This window comes from Megalobrama amblycephala, linkage group LG12 (assembly GCF_018812025.1).
Source record: "Megalobrama amblycephala isolate DHTTF-2021 linkage group LG12, ASM1881202v1, whole genome shotgun sequence".
In the NCBI taxonomy this organism is placed as follows: domain Eukaryota; kingdom Metazoa; phylum Chordata; class Actinopteri; order Cypriniformes; family Xenocyprididae; genus Megalobrama; species Megalobrama amblycephala.
In genome coordinates, this window is record NC_063055.1 from 19,748,904 (window position 1) to 19,766,812 (window position 17,909).

The 17,909-nt window shown below is 37.2% G+C and overlaps 1 protein-coding gene across 5 annotated transcripts in view; it reads right to left on the minus strand.

The window, feature by feature from the left end:
• The window catches only part of LOC125279609 (IQ motif and SEC7 domain-containing protein 2), a 95,259-nt gene that overhangs the window by 41,776 nt on the left and 35,574 nt on the right, over positions 1–17,909 (minus strand). The window contains exon 1 of one of the 5 annotated variants that reach the window (XM_048209483.1): positions 2,446–2,897. The exons of the other annotated variants lie outside the window; for them this stretch is intronic. Coding sequence (XP_048065440.1) covers positions 2,446–2,510 — 65 coding nt within the window. The 5' untranslated portion in view covers positions 2,511–2,897. Of the gene's footprint in view, positions 1–2,445; positions 2,898–17,909 lie in introns of those variants that run through there. 5 annotated transcript variants of the gene reach the window in all.

Below are 17,909 nucleotides of genomic sequence, written 5' to 3' on the forward strand. Positions count from 1 at the left end.
AAAAATAGAGAGAGAGAGAGAGAGAGAGAGAGAGAGAGAAAGAGAGCCTAGAGAGAACACCACAGCCTTTTTCTGCACAATGTACTAAAGAGTTTTATCATGCTTTTTTGACAGGACTCAAATCTGAATGCTGTATCCGATCCTTCATAGTGCCAGTGTAAGAACATGAGGTTTGAAGCATTATGGAACAGAGCATGTTCCTTCAGCCAAGGGCGTTTTATGAAGAAGCAACGGAGGCAGCACCTCCCCAAAATTTGGAAGAGAAAATAATTGACAGTACAATAATAAAACAAAAATGACTGGCTGATAAACCTGTCAATGTTAGAATACCTGCCTCTCGTGCTCACAGATGGTCCCTAAATCAGACATACTAGCGTAAATGAATAAAATAATTACAGAGTAAACATCTCTGGCATCACCACTTTACGTCACATTAGAGTGAATATGAGCTTGACCTGTTAAAGGTACAATATGTAAGATTTTTGGATTAAAACCACTAAAACAAAATATTTGTTGACTTGTGTGCTTACATTATCCCATAAGTTTCCAACAACATTTAAATCCAGAGAAATCAGCAATTTTAACCAGTAACGGCCCATGTCATTGTGTCACCTGTAAATGACGTTAAATGTAAATTTAAATGTAAAGAAGCGGCAACAGCCGTCTGTGGCATATAAGCATAATAAAAAGGCAAAATGTCCCTCTCGGCCCCTTGCTTCATACCAGAGAAATGTTAATAAAACTTTAATACATTAGCTCATCCATGATTTCTGTACGTCGGATTGCTTTCCATCAGCTGTGGAGGTGAAGACAACAACTCCCATGATTCCACACTCACTCACGGCATCATCAAGCTACCATTGTTATTGTTCTGAATAAGTGACCTCTAGCAATGAAACTTACATACTGTGCTTTTGAAATGACTGATTTTCTGCTCAGTAAAAGATGCTCTAAGTGATGTCACGCGTTTTTAGGCCAAAACATTTTTTTGTCACATACAGCAAACATCTTCTCACTATCCGCTAGCTGCCTGTCCCCTGAACACACTGTAAAAAAATGCAGTCTCTGTAGTCGCCACAAGCTCCAAAAACGGCAATAAATACAAACTGGTGCAGCCTGGACCACGAATCATAATAAACATGCTCCAGCCAATAACCGACAAGAATGATTTTAAATGCGTGTTCATGACTGTTTCAGGAAGCACGGAGGGGAGGGGGAGGAGGAGGAGGAGGGAGGGTCTAGCTAGTCTCTGTTTTGTTTGACAACACTTCGAACGTCAACAGGAAGTTACTCCAGCCAGGATCGCTTAGAGAACCTTTAAATTAAAGTGAGACCATTATGACATGCAGTTTTTACAGTGGATTTGTTGACTAATAATGGTCCAAAAAAGGTGACTCTTAATAAAAATAGCCAAACACAAATTATTTTTAAATGCTTACTGTAAACCTATAGTAGTTAATTTGAGGAAATATTATTTTTAAAAAAAGTTTACAAACTTGAATTTACTAAAAAAAAAAAAAAGGATGCTAATATAAACAAAAATATACATTGAAAAAAAATTTACATCTAAATTAACAGGTTATTAAATTCACAAACGTTTAATAATCACTGAACCAATACAAATACACTAATTTATACCAACAAAATGTGTTAAATCAGGTAGAAATAGCTCTTTATGCTACCATTGTTACAGTGGAGTATTGTTTTCTTGTTAATCATGTAAAATGGACTTCAGAAACTGTGTAAAAATCAAATGAGAATGTTTACTGTTAGTCTAGTGTAAATTAACCAACCAACCAAACCAAAAAAACAGACCAGGGACTCTGCTTCCTCATTTCAAAAGACCACCACAGATGATCACCTTTAGTGTCTTCAAACAGGTTATACCAAATCCAAAGGACTACAGAAGCTTCAGAAATATCACTGGACTGTAAAATATTTGAATATACAACAGTCATGTCAATATGTACAGTACAGCACTCATAAAAGAGGAAAAATGATTCAAGCGTGAGTCAGTATTACACTTGTTTTCAAATGAGGGTAATCCTGTGTTGAGGGAACTTGTGACCTACAAGTCATTGCCAAGAACATGCATTCAAAAACAGGGACCAAGGCACAAGCACACAAACTCTGTACATTACAGGTATTCAAGTAATAACATATAATTTAAACGCATAACTGGCTGTTTTTTGTAGTGGTTTCTTCTGACTCGTTGGCCTCAAGCGTTTTCTCTGCGGCTAGAGATGCGCTTCCATTTACAATAAACAGAGGACTCGAGCGCACGCATATTGCGCGGTTTTTTACGTTGTTTTCCCAGTGATGCTTCATAACAGGGTCATTTAAATGAACGAATCTAACATATACATTAAAGTCCACCTAGCACAAGACAACGAACAATTCCAGCCAGTCGTGTCACAAAAAAAAAATCATAACATTGCGTCTTACCAGTACACAAGCTTGTTATGAAGAATCGCTGGAGTCTTATCCGACGCACAGTTGATGCACCACATTGTTGCGAGAAACACGTCCGGATGCGCAAGCGCTATTTCATTTGATAGCTAATTTGGCTCGAGAGCTGACAGCGTCCCTCACGGCGTGCGCGCGGAGTAGGATTCACTTTAAAAGGCATGATTTGCGATTTCATGTGCTGTCATTAGCGAGGAGATGATGAGAAGCTCATTCTCTCATCCTTGGCCACCCTCCTCCTCATCCTCCTCCTCCCCACTCGTTCCATCTCTCTCTCTCCCAATCCTTTGAATCTCTTCAGGCTCGTGCAGCCAGCGTGACACAGCAGTAAGGGCGCGAAAACGCGTCTGCCAGCAGAGCTTGGCAAACCGCTTCCTGTTCGCAGCGCATGATCCACACCTCAGGCATCATTGCTTCGACTCATCTGACAGGCTCTGTTCGGTGACATTAAGATCAATCAGCGTGTCATGTGACATAATCTGTGTGAGTCACATCTCCATACGTCGCACGGTCCAGGAGAACCATATGGTGTCAATCTGGTGGTCAATTCTATCACTCAGTTCGAGCCACTTTGCAAAGTGCACTCTTAAAAATAAAGGTTCTAAAAGTGCGTTTTTTGCAGCGATGCCATGGTAGAACCATTTTGGGTTCCCCAAAGAACCTTTCAGGGCATTATTTTCTAGTGTGAAGAACATTTTAGTAATCTGAAGAACCCTTTTCCGATTTAAAGAATCTTTTGTGCATTGGAAATGTCCTGTTGATGCTAAAGGTTCATGGAAGCACAGATGTCAATAAAGAATCTTTATTTTTAATAGTGTGGATGTATCATTCCATGTTTCTCTCCTCATTTTGCACATCTGACATTTCTTAATTAATGTTTTGCGTTTTGTCAGTGGACTTAGTACAATGAAGTATGCTGAGGGACACTTTTCAACCCACTCTATTGTGACAAGTCTCTTATCTTGAGCAGTTTCGTTATGACAATGGCCAGCTCTGCCTCCATCTTTCACATGGACATCAAAACACAGGAGGGATTTGTAATATTTCTCTCTCACTGTCTCCATCTTTCTCCCTGGCCTCAGGACAGCTTTATATAATTCATCATCTTCCATATTAGCCACCATTTTGATGCCTTCTCCCCATGTTTGTCATCTGTCTCATTCTTCAGCACAAGCTGCTCAGTGTTCTGTTCACTTAATCTCTCCTGTGTCACTTTCTCTTTTTTTTTTTTTTTTTTTCAGGGTTCATACGGTCATGGTAAACCTGGAAGTTTCTGGCCAGGGAATATTAACTATTCCAGGGCAGGAAATGTTTATAGTCAATATACATTGCTCTGGTTATGCTCTGCATGGGGATTCCTCTATTTCTTTTTGGATACTTCACAAACACTCACTGTTAATATATCATAATTGGTACCTGATATACAACTGAAAATCCTAATGGCAATCTTTATAAAATTATTTTATGCACAGGGCCTTCCCAGGCATTGAGCGGGGCCCAGTGCTAGTTAGTGGAAGAGGGATCCCCCTCAGTCCGATTTATTTCCGAGAAGGGGATCCCTTGGTCCATTTGTGATTGTGCTCCGGGTTGGGTAGGTTGAGGTGGATATCCCTGTCGGTCCATTCGCAATCCGTTCGGCACGGGGCCCCCTAAAGCGTAAGGACCCTAGTGACAGCCCTGCTAATGCAGTAGTTATAAAAACTGGACTGGATATTAATTTAAATCTGTGCATGTCCAAACCAAGGGAATTCTTCAGTAACATTTAAAAAAAGAAACTAAAATTATGGCCTACATTTGTAAGACTCTCATGACCTACATTTTGCCATTCATCACTCTCTTGTGTTTTATTTTTAAGAACATGAATGAGAATTAATGAGTTGGCTACATTACTGTCCATAATTGCAAAAAATGCAGCATAATAAACAGCAAAGGCATTAATAGCATACAGAAATATGCCAAAAAGCTGTGTAGCAATACCTTTTCAAAATAAAAGTCAGAATATGGAGGTGAATTGCAAATTGGATGTGCTGGCTTGTCATGTCCCTATGAGAATGTTTGGCCTACTGCACATTGTAAAAAAAAATATTATTATATATAAAAATATTGGAGAATACAAGAAAACACTATTTCAATCTTTCTACTTCAAAATTGCACGTTTAAAATGAGGATGCTTTTTCTTTTGCAATTTCACTGGAACCGGAAGCCTCAGATGGTTGATATACACATGAGAGCAAGATTTACAAAATGCATGATGGATGCTTAGGAAACTCAATGAATATGGCAGTAGCGTGCCCCTTTAATCGTGAAAGTGAAAGTGCCCTTTTCGGCCGTGGTACGATGCCCATGGAATGCGATTTCGGAATGCAATTTCCCCAGAACTTGCCCCCTGTCCCTGTGGAGGTCTGCACGCCACTGCAAACTGGTGTACAAGAATCACCTATTGTGTCTCTTTGAACATGCTGGGCAATTGCACATTCACCTCTTTCTCACCCTCCTGCGATTGCAAACAAAATACAATCATGCTTCATTTTACAAAAATAAACAGAGCTCATATGCACAGGTAAGTTTCATGCTTTCACACTGAGAAAACACATCACCACAAATGCTAGGTATACACTGAAACCATCCTGCTGACAAACTGTAGACCTACATCATCTCAATGTGCTTTGAGCTACTACTCATGCAGCACTCAGTCTATTTTAATGTCACCAGGGCACCACGTGATGCGTATCTCTACATGATTGGACAGACATGATGCTTCATGACTGTGCTCTATCGGCCTCCCGTGGTGGGCGGAGTCAACGTCAGTCTCCTTGCATTTCCCCTTTCATGATTCCCAAAGAACAACGCTACAACGTGCCGCTGACTGCAATATTAATAAAGTCTAACTAGGTCATTTGAGCTATCAGAAAGTCTCTGCTTCAGAATTTCAGAATGCAGCAAGTTCAACCAGCTGAGAGGAACGGAGACATCACTTTAGATTATGATTTCTGCATAATGAACACTAATGAAAACATATTCATATCTTATTTTTATAATAGTGTATATATCAGAACCTGACAACTCAAAAGAATAATAAAGAGAAAAAGACAGAGCAGCCAGAGCAGTTTTAATGACAATTGAGCATATATATATATATATATATATATATATATATATATATATATATATATATATATATATGAGCAATATCATACAAGTAGCCGTGCGATAAGGTTGCATATCAGCACAGCTGTGATTCAGCCATAGGCACGGGGCCAAAGGCCAAGTGCTGTAAGAAATCAGAGCTTTCTAATATAAATAACAATGGGAAATAAACACAATTGTACGATTAAGTCAAATGTACAAAAGCACTGCTCTACAGGATGTAAGCTAAATATAGCATTAATATTAAATTATTAAATTTAACATAGCCCAATTCGATTTGCTCAGAAACAAGTAATAGATTAATAAGACCAAAGACTGCCCGTTTTATGTACCCAAAATGAATTATATTTCAGGTTTAACCACTTTAAGAGCCAATGGCAAATCCCAGAAGCATTGGCCGAGATGAAGCTGTTCTCAGTGGGTACACGAGCACTGAATGGCCGCTGATGGCCTGGAGCTCGCATCTCCGAAAACAAATTGTAAAATAGGCACTATGATTAATATGAGTCACATATTTCAGGTCTAAACAACTACATTCTCGGCTAAAAACTCTTAAAACTACAGTTCGTGGTACAACAAGTGGATTTGCTCGGCCGCCATGACAGACGCTTCAAGTGGAGTGATACAAACGGTGAGGAGTCACTGAAATATCACACGGCTCTCAGCCGATCAGATTCAAGAACCAGAAAGAACTGTTGTATAATATATAAAAAATATGAAAATTATATTTTGAAAAAACTGGAGCACTGGAGTAATGATGCTGAAAATTCAGTTTTGCCATTACAGGAATCAAGTTTGAAATTATTACTGTTTTTACTGTATTTTTGATAAATGCAGCCATGTGCTTTTTTCAAAATATAATTTATCGTACATATAATTTATTTATTATATTTCCCTTTGATTTCGGAGTGAACGGTGAATTGGAAATGTTTTCACAATCTTGATCCATAAATAATAAAGCATGACACTCTCAACCCTTTCTGTTCCTGCTTCATAATTTTTCCACCATTTATTATTCTCGCTTTACTCTCTATTTGTCCATTACTGTAAACCTGTTTACCTATCTCTTGCTCATCATTTGTTTTTCTCCATCTCCTTCTCATCTATTTGTAATCATACAGCCCCCTCTCTCTTTTTATTCATTATCTCGCTTTCCCCACTGCTTCCACCCTTTATCCCTCCTTCTCGATGCTGTCACTCTCTCTGGAAGAGGCAGACTCAGAGAAGGGGAGAGGGGGGCGGGGATGAGAGGAGAGAGTTGCTTGGTGACGGTTGCTGAGAAACGGATGTGGGAGGGGTTGCAGTGAGCCAGAGTCAAGAGTGGCGTTGCCTTGGCGACCGAGGTTTCACACTGTCTTACAGGATTTGGCGCAAGATGGGAGGGATCACTGTACCTCTGAGGGGTTTTTAGCATCATATATCCACATATACAATATAAACATACACAAGTACACACATAAACACAAGAGCTAATCGTATTTTAAGGATAAAAGTCAAAAAGAATACAAAAACCAAAACCGGTGACGGCAAAATGTGCTTTTTTAATTTCATTTTTATTCCTATTTGAAAGCAAAGTAATGAAAATGCTGTACAATTTACAGCAGTTTAAAATATTCAAACAATTTGAAAACAGGCCTGAGGATGCTTGAAAACAATTTAACTTCCAATGCAGGCGATGCCTCATCAAATTTCTGTACCATTAGCGTCACCAAAAGGAATTGCGAAAATAATGATTATTTCCAAACAGGTTCCCAAACACTCCCTCATCTGGAGGCACAAACAAAAAGGGATGATTAAACTGTCACAGTCTGTGTTTCACGTTAAGCATGTCAACCTATTGATTACATACTGTATAACTGTGTCTGTGACTCTGACAAAAAAATTAAAAAGGAGCTCTGTTTGGGGTCCCTTGATGTAAACATGAATGCAAAGACTATTTGAAGGGCCAGATATTGTTTCATTTACTTCAAAGCAGGAAGATATCAAGGGAATTTATTATTTCAGTTAACCATATACAATACCAATCAAAAGATTTGGGGTTATTAAGATTTTTAATGTTTTTGAAATACAGTGAATATAGTAAAATTGTGAAAATAACTTTTCTGTTTGAATAGATTTTAAAATAGTAATCAAATATTGTTTATCATGCATGAATAGCATTTGTGTGTGTATATGAAAGAACAGTTATGCTATTATTTATATGACTGGCTGTAATTTGTAAGCGAGTTTAGCCATCTTTAATCTAGCTTGCTAATAAACGATAATTACGTGTCATCATAAAAAGATAATTACAATGCATAGTAATCTGTTGAGTTACAACATTGGCAAAAGACACAGACGATAAAGTCCCACCCTCACCTGTGATGCATGTCGTTCTCAGTGTTGCCAGATTGGGTCGACGATTTACAGCCCACCCACTCCAAGAAAAACCCCTCCAAAATATATAATAACTGCCAAAATAATATTGATTACACCCACCACAGGTGTAATTCATTTTTTGAGAGTTTCCCACTCTTTACCGTGAAACTTATTTAGGTCAATTGCTTGAATATACAGCTACAAGTTCAAAATCTGGTCCTTTATCATGCTAAAATCCCATCACTCATGAGTCATCACATCTCACCAATCATCAAAGACAAAGCAAATTGATTGACAGGTCTTCTTTACCAGGCCCTGATTTAAACTGAACCAATAAGGGTTGTGAAAGGAAATGTATCAATGCACACTACAATTTTTTCTAATGTGATACTTTCCTTATTATACACGTTCTAATGTATCAAAATAACATGAATAAACATAAAAGCAAAGGGAAAAAAACACCCAATGCCTTTTTCTCCAGTCCAACCCAATCAAAAAGAGCCCAATTGGGTGGGAACCAGCCCAATCTGGCAACACTGGTCTGTATTGGCTGGAGCAACACACCCACTGGCCGAAGGTTGCAGCCTAGAAATGCCCAGAGCACAGGAATTCAAAAAGAAAACATAAAAATACAGACACAGACCAGTGTCTCTGCAGACACAAACACCATTGCACACTTCTAGTTGACCATAAGTAATGATTGGGAGGCATTATTTATGTATGAGTCTGCTTTTTTTTCAAAAACTTTAAATACAGCTGACTGATAAGGATGACCCAAAAACTATTCTAACATTATGAGGACACAGGAGATGGAAACACATTTACATACATGCACATCAGGAAGCTGTCCCATCTAGAGGCTGAATACACATTGACGGGCCTACAGAGGGAGCTGTCCATTGTGCTGAATACAGACGTCATCATTCACAGCAACTTGACCTCCTTTATAGTGGTTCACAACTAATTTAGATCATTCAGTATTTGTGTTTTAACCAACATGAAATTATTCATATCAGTTGTCAACTAGACAACTGATTTAGTTATTTACTTATAAACATGGATATTTTTCTTACAGCTGTATGGATTACTTTTATGATGGATGGATGTGCTTTTTTGGGATTCAAAATATCGGTTACTATTCACTTCCATTATAAAGCTTGGAAGAGCTTATTTTTTTATGTATATATATTTTTAGAACTCTGAATGTTTAACTGAAAGAAGAAAGCCATATACACCTAGGATGGCTTGAGGGTATAAATTATGGGATAATTTTTATTTTTGGTTGAACTAACCCTTTAAAGGTGCATTGCAAAACTTTGGCCTCTCCATCACCACCTGTGGTCAAAATACAAAATTGCATGTTGCTCAAAATACAAATTGATGAAGGCTTACTTTAAAGGTGTCATCGAACGTTTTTTTTACAAGATGTAATATAAGTCTAAGGTGTCCCCTGAATGTGTCTGTGAAGTTTCAGCTCAAAATACCCCATAGATTTTTTTTAATTAATTGTTTTAACTGCCTATTTTGGGGCATCATTAAATATGAGCCGATTTATGCGGTGCGGCCCCTTTAAATCTCGTGCTCTCCGTCCACGGAGCTCGCGCTTGCCTTAAACAGCACCAAAACAAAGTTTACACAGCTAATATAACCCTCAAATGGATCTTTACAAAGTGTTCGTCATGCATGCGGCATGTATGCGTCGGATTATGTGAGTATTGTATACTGTTATATTGTTTACATTGATTCTGAATGAATTTGAGGCTGTGCTCCGTGGCAAACGGCTAATGTTACACTGTTGGAGAGATTTATAAAGAATGAAGTTGTGTTTATGCATTATACAGACTGCAAGTGTTTAAAAATGAAAATAGCTACGGCTCTTGTCTCCGTGAGTACAGTAATAAACGATGGTAACTTTAACCACATTTAACAGTACATTAGAAACATGCTAACGAACATTTAGAAAGACAATTTACAAATATCACTAAAAATATCATGATATCATGGATCATGTCAGTTATTATTGCTCCATCTGCCATTTTTCGTTGTTGTTATTGCTTGCTTACCTAGTCTGATGATTCAGCTGTGCACAGATCCAGACATTAATACTGGCTGCCCTTGTCTAATGCCTTTCATAATGTTGTGAACATGGGCTGGCAAATGCAAATATTGGGGGTGTACATATTAATGATCCTGACTGTTACGTAACAGTCGGTGTTATGTTGAGATTCGCCTGTTCTTCGGAGGTCTTTTAAACAAATGAGATTTATATAAGAGGGAGAAAACAACGGGGTTTGAGACTCACTGTATGTCATTTCCATGTACTGAACTCTTGTTATTTAACTTTGCCAAGATAAATTCAATTTTTCATTCGAGGGCACCTTTAATAAGGCAAGCAGAGATTTTTCAAGTAATTGCTATTATTATAAAATAATAATTACAATAATTCAGAGTGCAAAAGACAAACTTTTTGCAAAGTTTTTCCATAGTGCTGCAATTTATAGCTTTAACAAGTTGCTAGAAAGTGTGACACAAGAATAATTTTGACCAACAAATAAGCTTCTCTTTTAATCCCATTATCCCATTATGAATTATGCCGCAATTACTCCCCACACTTTATTAGGGTGTAAAATTAACCTCAAAGCAAATCAGGATTCCAAATAAGGACACAGGGAAACTGAAGCTTAAAACTCACTGATCACGTCTAATCAAAAATGTTTAGTTACACACAGAATAAATAAGTGGTGAGCAAACAGTCACGTCTGCACGCCACTGTACCGCAACGTGATTCAGCTGGTGCCTGTCTGCAGGGTAATGTGACTGTGATCACATGAACGCTAGTACTGCGATGTGACTGCTACAGTACATTCTCTTCATTAAATTTAATCTACCAGAAAGTGGTCTTTAGCCATATTTGGAAAGACTGATCTATATATTTTGTCTAATTTGTCTAATATATTTAGACAAAATATATTTACTTTACAGCAGCTATGCTAATTAATTATGCAGGACACATTATGTGCAGTCTTCAGTGACACATGATCCTTCAGAAATCATTCGAACATGCTGATTTGGTGCTCAAGAAACATTTCTTATTATCAATGTTGAGAAGAGTCATGCTGGTTAATATTTTTGTGTAAATCGCATAAATAAAGAAAATGCTCTTCGAAGCCAGACAGTGTATTACCAGCGGGGGCTAACCAGGCAATGCTAACCAGCCAAACCTTGACCTCTAGGTTAAGCCACACTGTCATCTATAATTCAATGATTTCCTCTGTCACTGTATTTGCTGTCACCAGTGCTTTCCTACAGAGTCAACGAGCAGGACACTGCGAACTACAAAACACCTGAGGGGGAAACGATATGAGACTCTAGGAAATTTTTCTTCTCTTTAAAGGTCGAACATTTCCATCTCTTTCATTTCTTTATTGTTTTAACCATTCATACACTTCCTCCTGATTCCTCTTCTGTTATATATGTGACCTTGGCTTGTACCCAAAATACACAGTACACACATGCACACCTAGACAACATTCACACTCATATATACTCATGCAAACAAACACAAGATACGCATTTAATACAGCAATATAGTACAAACCATCAGTGCAGCACCAACTATGATGGCACTGCCCAACACTGATGCCATAATCTCCAGCCGCGTGCAGAAAGGAGTCGCCCTCGCCCTTTGATGTGCGCTTGCACTAATCTGCCTTTAGCTCCCTTTCATGATCACCACAAGCCGACACTTGCTGTCTACCAAACAAGATTAATCCGACACAGTCATCCCCGCTGAAACATATTAGCAAATTAACAATTTCTTAAATCCCTCACAGTTTGAAGTCACACGCCGCAGCAGAATGACCACAAACAGTCATCACACGTCATTAGAATAAATGAAAACGAGTGTCTCGAGAAACTTGGACAGCCCTTACTCAGCTTGGGATTGTTGACTCATTTCTCAGTGGACACACTCAGACTTTACAAAAGTATAGCCAGTACATGACTGCTTGAAAAGTGCTACACTGACTCAAGCTCATTCTGTCATCATTTTGTGGGTAGGTAAGTAAATAAATACATTAAAATTTTCTTTTTTTTTTTTATCAAGGTTGAAATTAGTTTATTATGTGAATAGAAAATATGGTTTGGCTTAATAATGTTTTTGCCATTATTAAAAAAAAAAGACAGCACAATGAGTACAATAAAATAAATAAATAAATAAATATTTCTGGACATGTACTGTGGTAATTGAACAATGTTCTTTGTAGTACCATGGAGCACCATAAGCATACTACATATGAATATGATAATGGACACACTCATGCTTTATATTATAAAATTCTAAAAGAATAGCCATTAAATTCTGCTTGAAAAGTGCTATATATATATATATATATATATATATATATATATATATATATATATATAGAGTACTGTGCAAAAGTCTAGGCCACCATTAGATTTGTAGTTTTAGCACCATAGATTGTTGTTTTAGCAATTTAGCAATGATATAATGACCATATATAATTATTTCTTCGTCTCTTTATCTCTTTATTAGAATGTAACCAGAAAATACAGTAAATTTGTATGCAGCATTAAAAACAGAACAAAATCAGAAAAAACAGCTTTTATAGGCTGAAGTGGCAAGTATTTAGTGACCTCCCCTTGAGCAATAGCAGGAACCAGGCTCTCTTAAACCTAAATGGAACAGAAAAGGACTTGAAGGCCAAGAAAACTTTTAAAATCTGATAAGAAGTTTCTCAGAGTTTCATTTTGAGAAAATGGAAAAAGTCCAGAAGGTCACACTAAATACTGATTTTTGCTTAAAGCTGCAGTCTGTAACTTTTTTTGGTTAAAAATAATCCAAAATCAATTTTTTAGCAAGTACATAACCAGCCAGTGTTCAAAACTATCTCCTTATCTTAGCTCGATTCACAACGGTAAGCTTGTAATAATGTTTTATAATAAGAGCGACCTGGTGGATTTCCGTGGGAAATTTAAGCATGCAGAAGTTCGTCTTTGCGTCATTACGTCACGTCTGTAAACAGAAAGGAAGGAGTCCCAGCTAGTTGGTTTTATCATGTGAGGATGCTGCCGGCAGCGGATCATTTATAGCCTTTTCTCACAGCAGCTGAAATAATTAAACTTATCATTTTGATGGTGGATTGTAATCCAGAAAGGTCCAAATGACAATCATCAGTGACAACTGGAGATTCTTTTTGTTTGTTTTTTTCTTATTATGTTTGCGATGTAGTATTAACACTTTAATTCGATGTGACTGTTGTTCAAATGTTTGGAAAATTCAATAAAAAGATCTGTCTACTACAACAACTGGAGATTCACCCGTAGATAAAAGCAAAAGTCTGCAAAGGACTGTGGAGTGGCTACAGAAACTGAAATCTACAGGTAACGCTAATACACACTAAATACATAGTCACGCAATGCTGATGTTAACATTAACAATTTGAGAACAAAGTATAACAGAAATATTAATTTGCACGGTTTGGCGTGATCCAAGCTAAGTGATCGTTAGATTTAATCATCATTAGCAGCGTGATTTATTGTAAGCCTAATGCTTTTTTCCTCAGTTGGTCAGAACAAAAGTAGCAGACATGTTATTTGTTCAGATGATATTTTCCAGTGAAAATTCTCATATTGGTCATACTTTCAAGACGTAGAATCTGTGATTCTGAAGTACAGTATCCACCGGTGCGGTGATTGACAGCAAACATTAGATTCATCCTCACTGAGGAGTTGTGACGATGCACAACGCACGTACAGATAACTGTTCCGCATATGACTGCAATTGCAGGTTTCAAACAGAGATGGCGACAAAGGGGAAAAATGCCGAACTGCAGCTTTAAAGAAACAATTTTGTTCAGATTTTTTTTTTTTTTTTCATTTTGTGTACATATTCCCTGTATTTTCAGTTTGTTTCGGAATACAGAGACTGAAAAATAAATATGGATGGTCATTAAAACATTGCTAAAACAACAAAGCTGGTGGTGACTTTTGCACAGTACTGATTCTTGTAAATAAATAAATGGGCTGAAATATTTCTTTGGACTTTGAAATGATGAAATGTATTTTTTATATATATTTCCATGATGTATTTTTGTAGTATGGAGCACCATAAACATACTCTCTCTCTCTCTCTCTCTCTCTCTCTCTCTATATATATATATATATGGTATTACCATTTGACACAATCGCTGTAGCAGAACACTGTCACAGAACTTTTTGTAATGGTTTGCTTTTCCTGAAGGAGCGAGGAGACATTAAGCGGGATGTTTCAGCAGAACACAGCTCTAAATTACCCATCAGCCTTGTACTTGCAGACTGAGGATACCAGAAGTGCTCCTACCAGACACAGTTAATCTTCTGTCACTAGATGAGACCCATGGGTGCAAACACACCCCGTAAATCTGACGATTCTGCTGGAATTCTTCTTTAACCTTAAACGCCCTGCCCTCTTCAGCTTATAAATCTACTCACTTTCTCTTTTCCTCTTTTCCTTATTCCTGTGTGGAGCCAGCTGCTTTTCTTTATATTATTAATTTAAAACATGACCTCTCACTCTTCTTCTTTTCTCTCACACCCTTCCCCCTCCTCTCCTAAGATGGTTTTGACGGATTTTTTTCTCCCTCTGGATCTCTGAACCTGTCACTTCATTTCTAGATGTGTCAGTTCATCATTCTTTCCATCCATTTCTCTCCCTCACGCTTCTCTTCTCTCCGACAACACAGCTGGTATGAATCCCATCTGCTAATAAACTATTAACCACCACTTCTAATCTCTGAGCTCTGTCAGACAAACAAACAAACAACAATCATAGCAATCAATTACATTTAAAATCAGATTAAAAACATATGTCATCCAAAATAATCACCTATATAAAATTATGTATATCAATATTTGATGAGAAAAACTAAAATGCTTGTTTCAACTTTTGACATGCAGCACAACTAATCAGTTTCAAAACAGTGGACCAATCAGAAATAGTTGGGGGTGGAGCAAGCATGGCGAACATATGTTTACAGTAGCAACTGTCTATCATTTGTCAAATACAAGAGGCTGTCTGGATACCTTTTTGTTTTTTGTCAATTCCAAATCAGTATGCTTCGGTTATGCTGTTCAGCTAATTTTGTTCTCTCTCTTTTATTTATTTATTTTTTTCCTTTTCAGAGCATGTCTCATTCTGTGTACGCCTTTTTACAAGACATGCACCCCTCTTAAAGTTCTGGCAGATACCAATAAGCCGAAAATAATAATTATTTTTATGACCAATAACCATTAAAAGGCTAATATTAAATAAAAAAAACTATCAAGATAATATCTAATAATGACATCTAAATAAATATAAAGTATAATAAAACAAAATGCACTAAAATGATATTCAGTGAAATTAAAAATATCTAAATAATCTAATAATGATATCTAAATCATTTATTTAAGTAATACTAAAATTACATTAAATGATTTTAAATCAATTAAAAATATCTAAATAATATAAAATAATGAAATCTAAACATTTGTTTTAATCATTAATAATGCACTAAAACTAAGGACAATTTTAAATGTGTCAAGTGAATTTAGGCATCACCCATTAACATGTACAGTATGAAAATAGATACTACAGATTTTGAGATATGCTAAAGATTATTAAAGATTTAATTGAGAGTTAGATAATGGCAAAGGTAATTTAAATGTAGAAACACAGGAAATGAGCATGCAAGATTTAATATCCAATATCGGAAGATACCAATAAATACAAACTAATATTGGCTGATAACCAATGTTATCAAATGCATCATATTTTTACTATTCCTGGATGCTGTGACTCACCTTTTTAAACATTCATCCCCTTAGAAGTCAATATGTTGCTTCATTTATTTTCATATAGTCATGCTCTGACGGTAGGAAAATTACTTATAATAAAATTTACATTCAGCTACAGGGCCATCATTAATTGTGTAATTTTAAATCACAGTTTTTTTTTTACTGTATAATGAATCACGCTAAATTAAAAAAATGTTAAACCGACATCCTAGTAACAAGAGTGCTGTAGCTGCACATCCTCTTTCACACACAGATGTTCACCTCCTGCCTTTTGTTCTCTCAAAAAGACAAAGGCATCACTTTTAGGCGAAATAAGCTACATTAAATACATTTCTTTTCTGAAACAAAGACTTAACCACTAACATGCCACATACCCAGCTGCCTGAAGGCAGGACAAACTGGTAAATTATTGAGTTCTGTCTCACTCAGGCATAAGACACTTCACTTCACTTCATCCCCAGTGGCTCCTGGGTTTATTTTTATATCAACATTTACACAAAAGCAGCCAGAACAAATGCTTTCCAATCTCACGCAATACTAAAATTGTAATGAAGATGGATAAAAAGGTAATACGGTGTACTTCTGTGGGCCTTCGTCTCTAACTGTAATCACCGCTACATTCTAGAGAGTCAGCTGTCCGCTTGTCCTACACAGTCCAAAACAGCTGAAATCAGGAAGAAACAGCACTCTACTAAATGGAAATAGGAAGTAATAGTAAACATAATGCACTGACGAGTCCGAACCGGATTAGCTGAATGTGAATTTGAAAATGTCATGGGTAAAAAAAGGCCCGCAGTCAACATATTTCCCGTGCAGGGTGAGCGGACCGCACATCTGTTATCTCAAGACAGAGCAGTCGCTTAGTTAAGTGTCAGCGCTAATGCCACAGACAAACGTGCAATGATGCAGAGAGTCAATGAAAGGATGGAGAAGTGAATAAACGAATGAGAGCTTACCGCCGTGCAGCCACAGAGAGGTCCCATTCAGGCTGAGGGAAGCGGAGGAAAAAATAACCCCTCTTCCAGTCTACCCTGTGTCTCTCACACCCACCACCCCTCCTTCTTTCTCTCACTCCCTCTCGCTCTCTCTCTCTTTCTCTCTCCGAGGAGCGGAAAGGCTGTATTCTTGACAGGTCTCTTCCACGTGTGTACTTTACTCATGAGTGCACATGCACACACACTCGCATACGCGCATGTGTGAATGGGCTTTTTGCAGTGCAGGGTAACGGAGAAATGAAGAGGCTAGGTATAGAGATTTATTCAAATATTAAAGGTGTGATTTGACGTATTAAAAGTCAGTTTCTAGGAATCAGTTTGTCTCTTTCTGCCATTATCAGTTTTGGTAGCTTGTGTGTTTGCTGTCTGCCTGACAAATGCAGCAGATTGCAACACCTTCAGCTTAGATCTGAACAGCATGTGTGTGAGATTTACTGTGATGACGATTCGGCGCTGGTGAGATAAACTTGATGGAAACTAAAGCTGAGAACGAATGATTATAAGGGGCTGAAGAGTGAAGAGATGTTATGAAGAGCGCATACACTAAATAATTACCTCTACTTGCTGTCAAAATAACACCACCCAAGACAATTAGAAGATTGTCTTGTGTGCTCTTTCAATAAAAGTAAATAGGAATGGATGTTTGGTAGCAAAATTAAAAAAAGAAAAAGAAAAAAAAAAGGAAAAAAACCCCCACCATAGTCAGAATGGCTTGCGTGGTGCCTATAGCTTTGTGTGAGAAACAGACTGAAATCACAATTGCGGTCACATGACGCAAAAGATACCATCACTGACGTCACAACTGGTGCAAGGTGTCTTCACACTAAATATATCATATTTAGATATACACAACCAAGTGAATGAGATGTAAGAGTTACAACAGAGAGAAAGATTATCTAACACTCTCTCATAAAAATATATATATATATATATATATATATAATCTCTCTCTATATATAATAATAACTATATAATTATCAAAAAATTATATATATATATTTTACGTACACGAACTTTAATGACATCCCATTCTTTATCCATAGGGTTTAATATGGAGTTGGCCCTCCCTTTGCAGCTATAACAGCTTCAACTCTTCTGGGAAGGCTT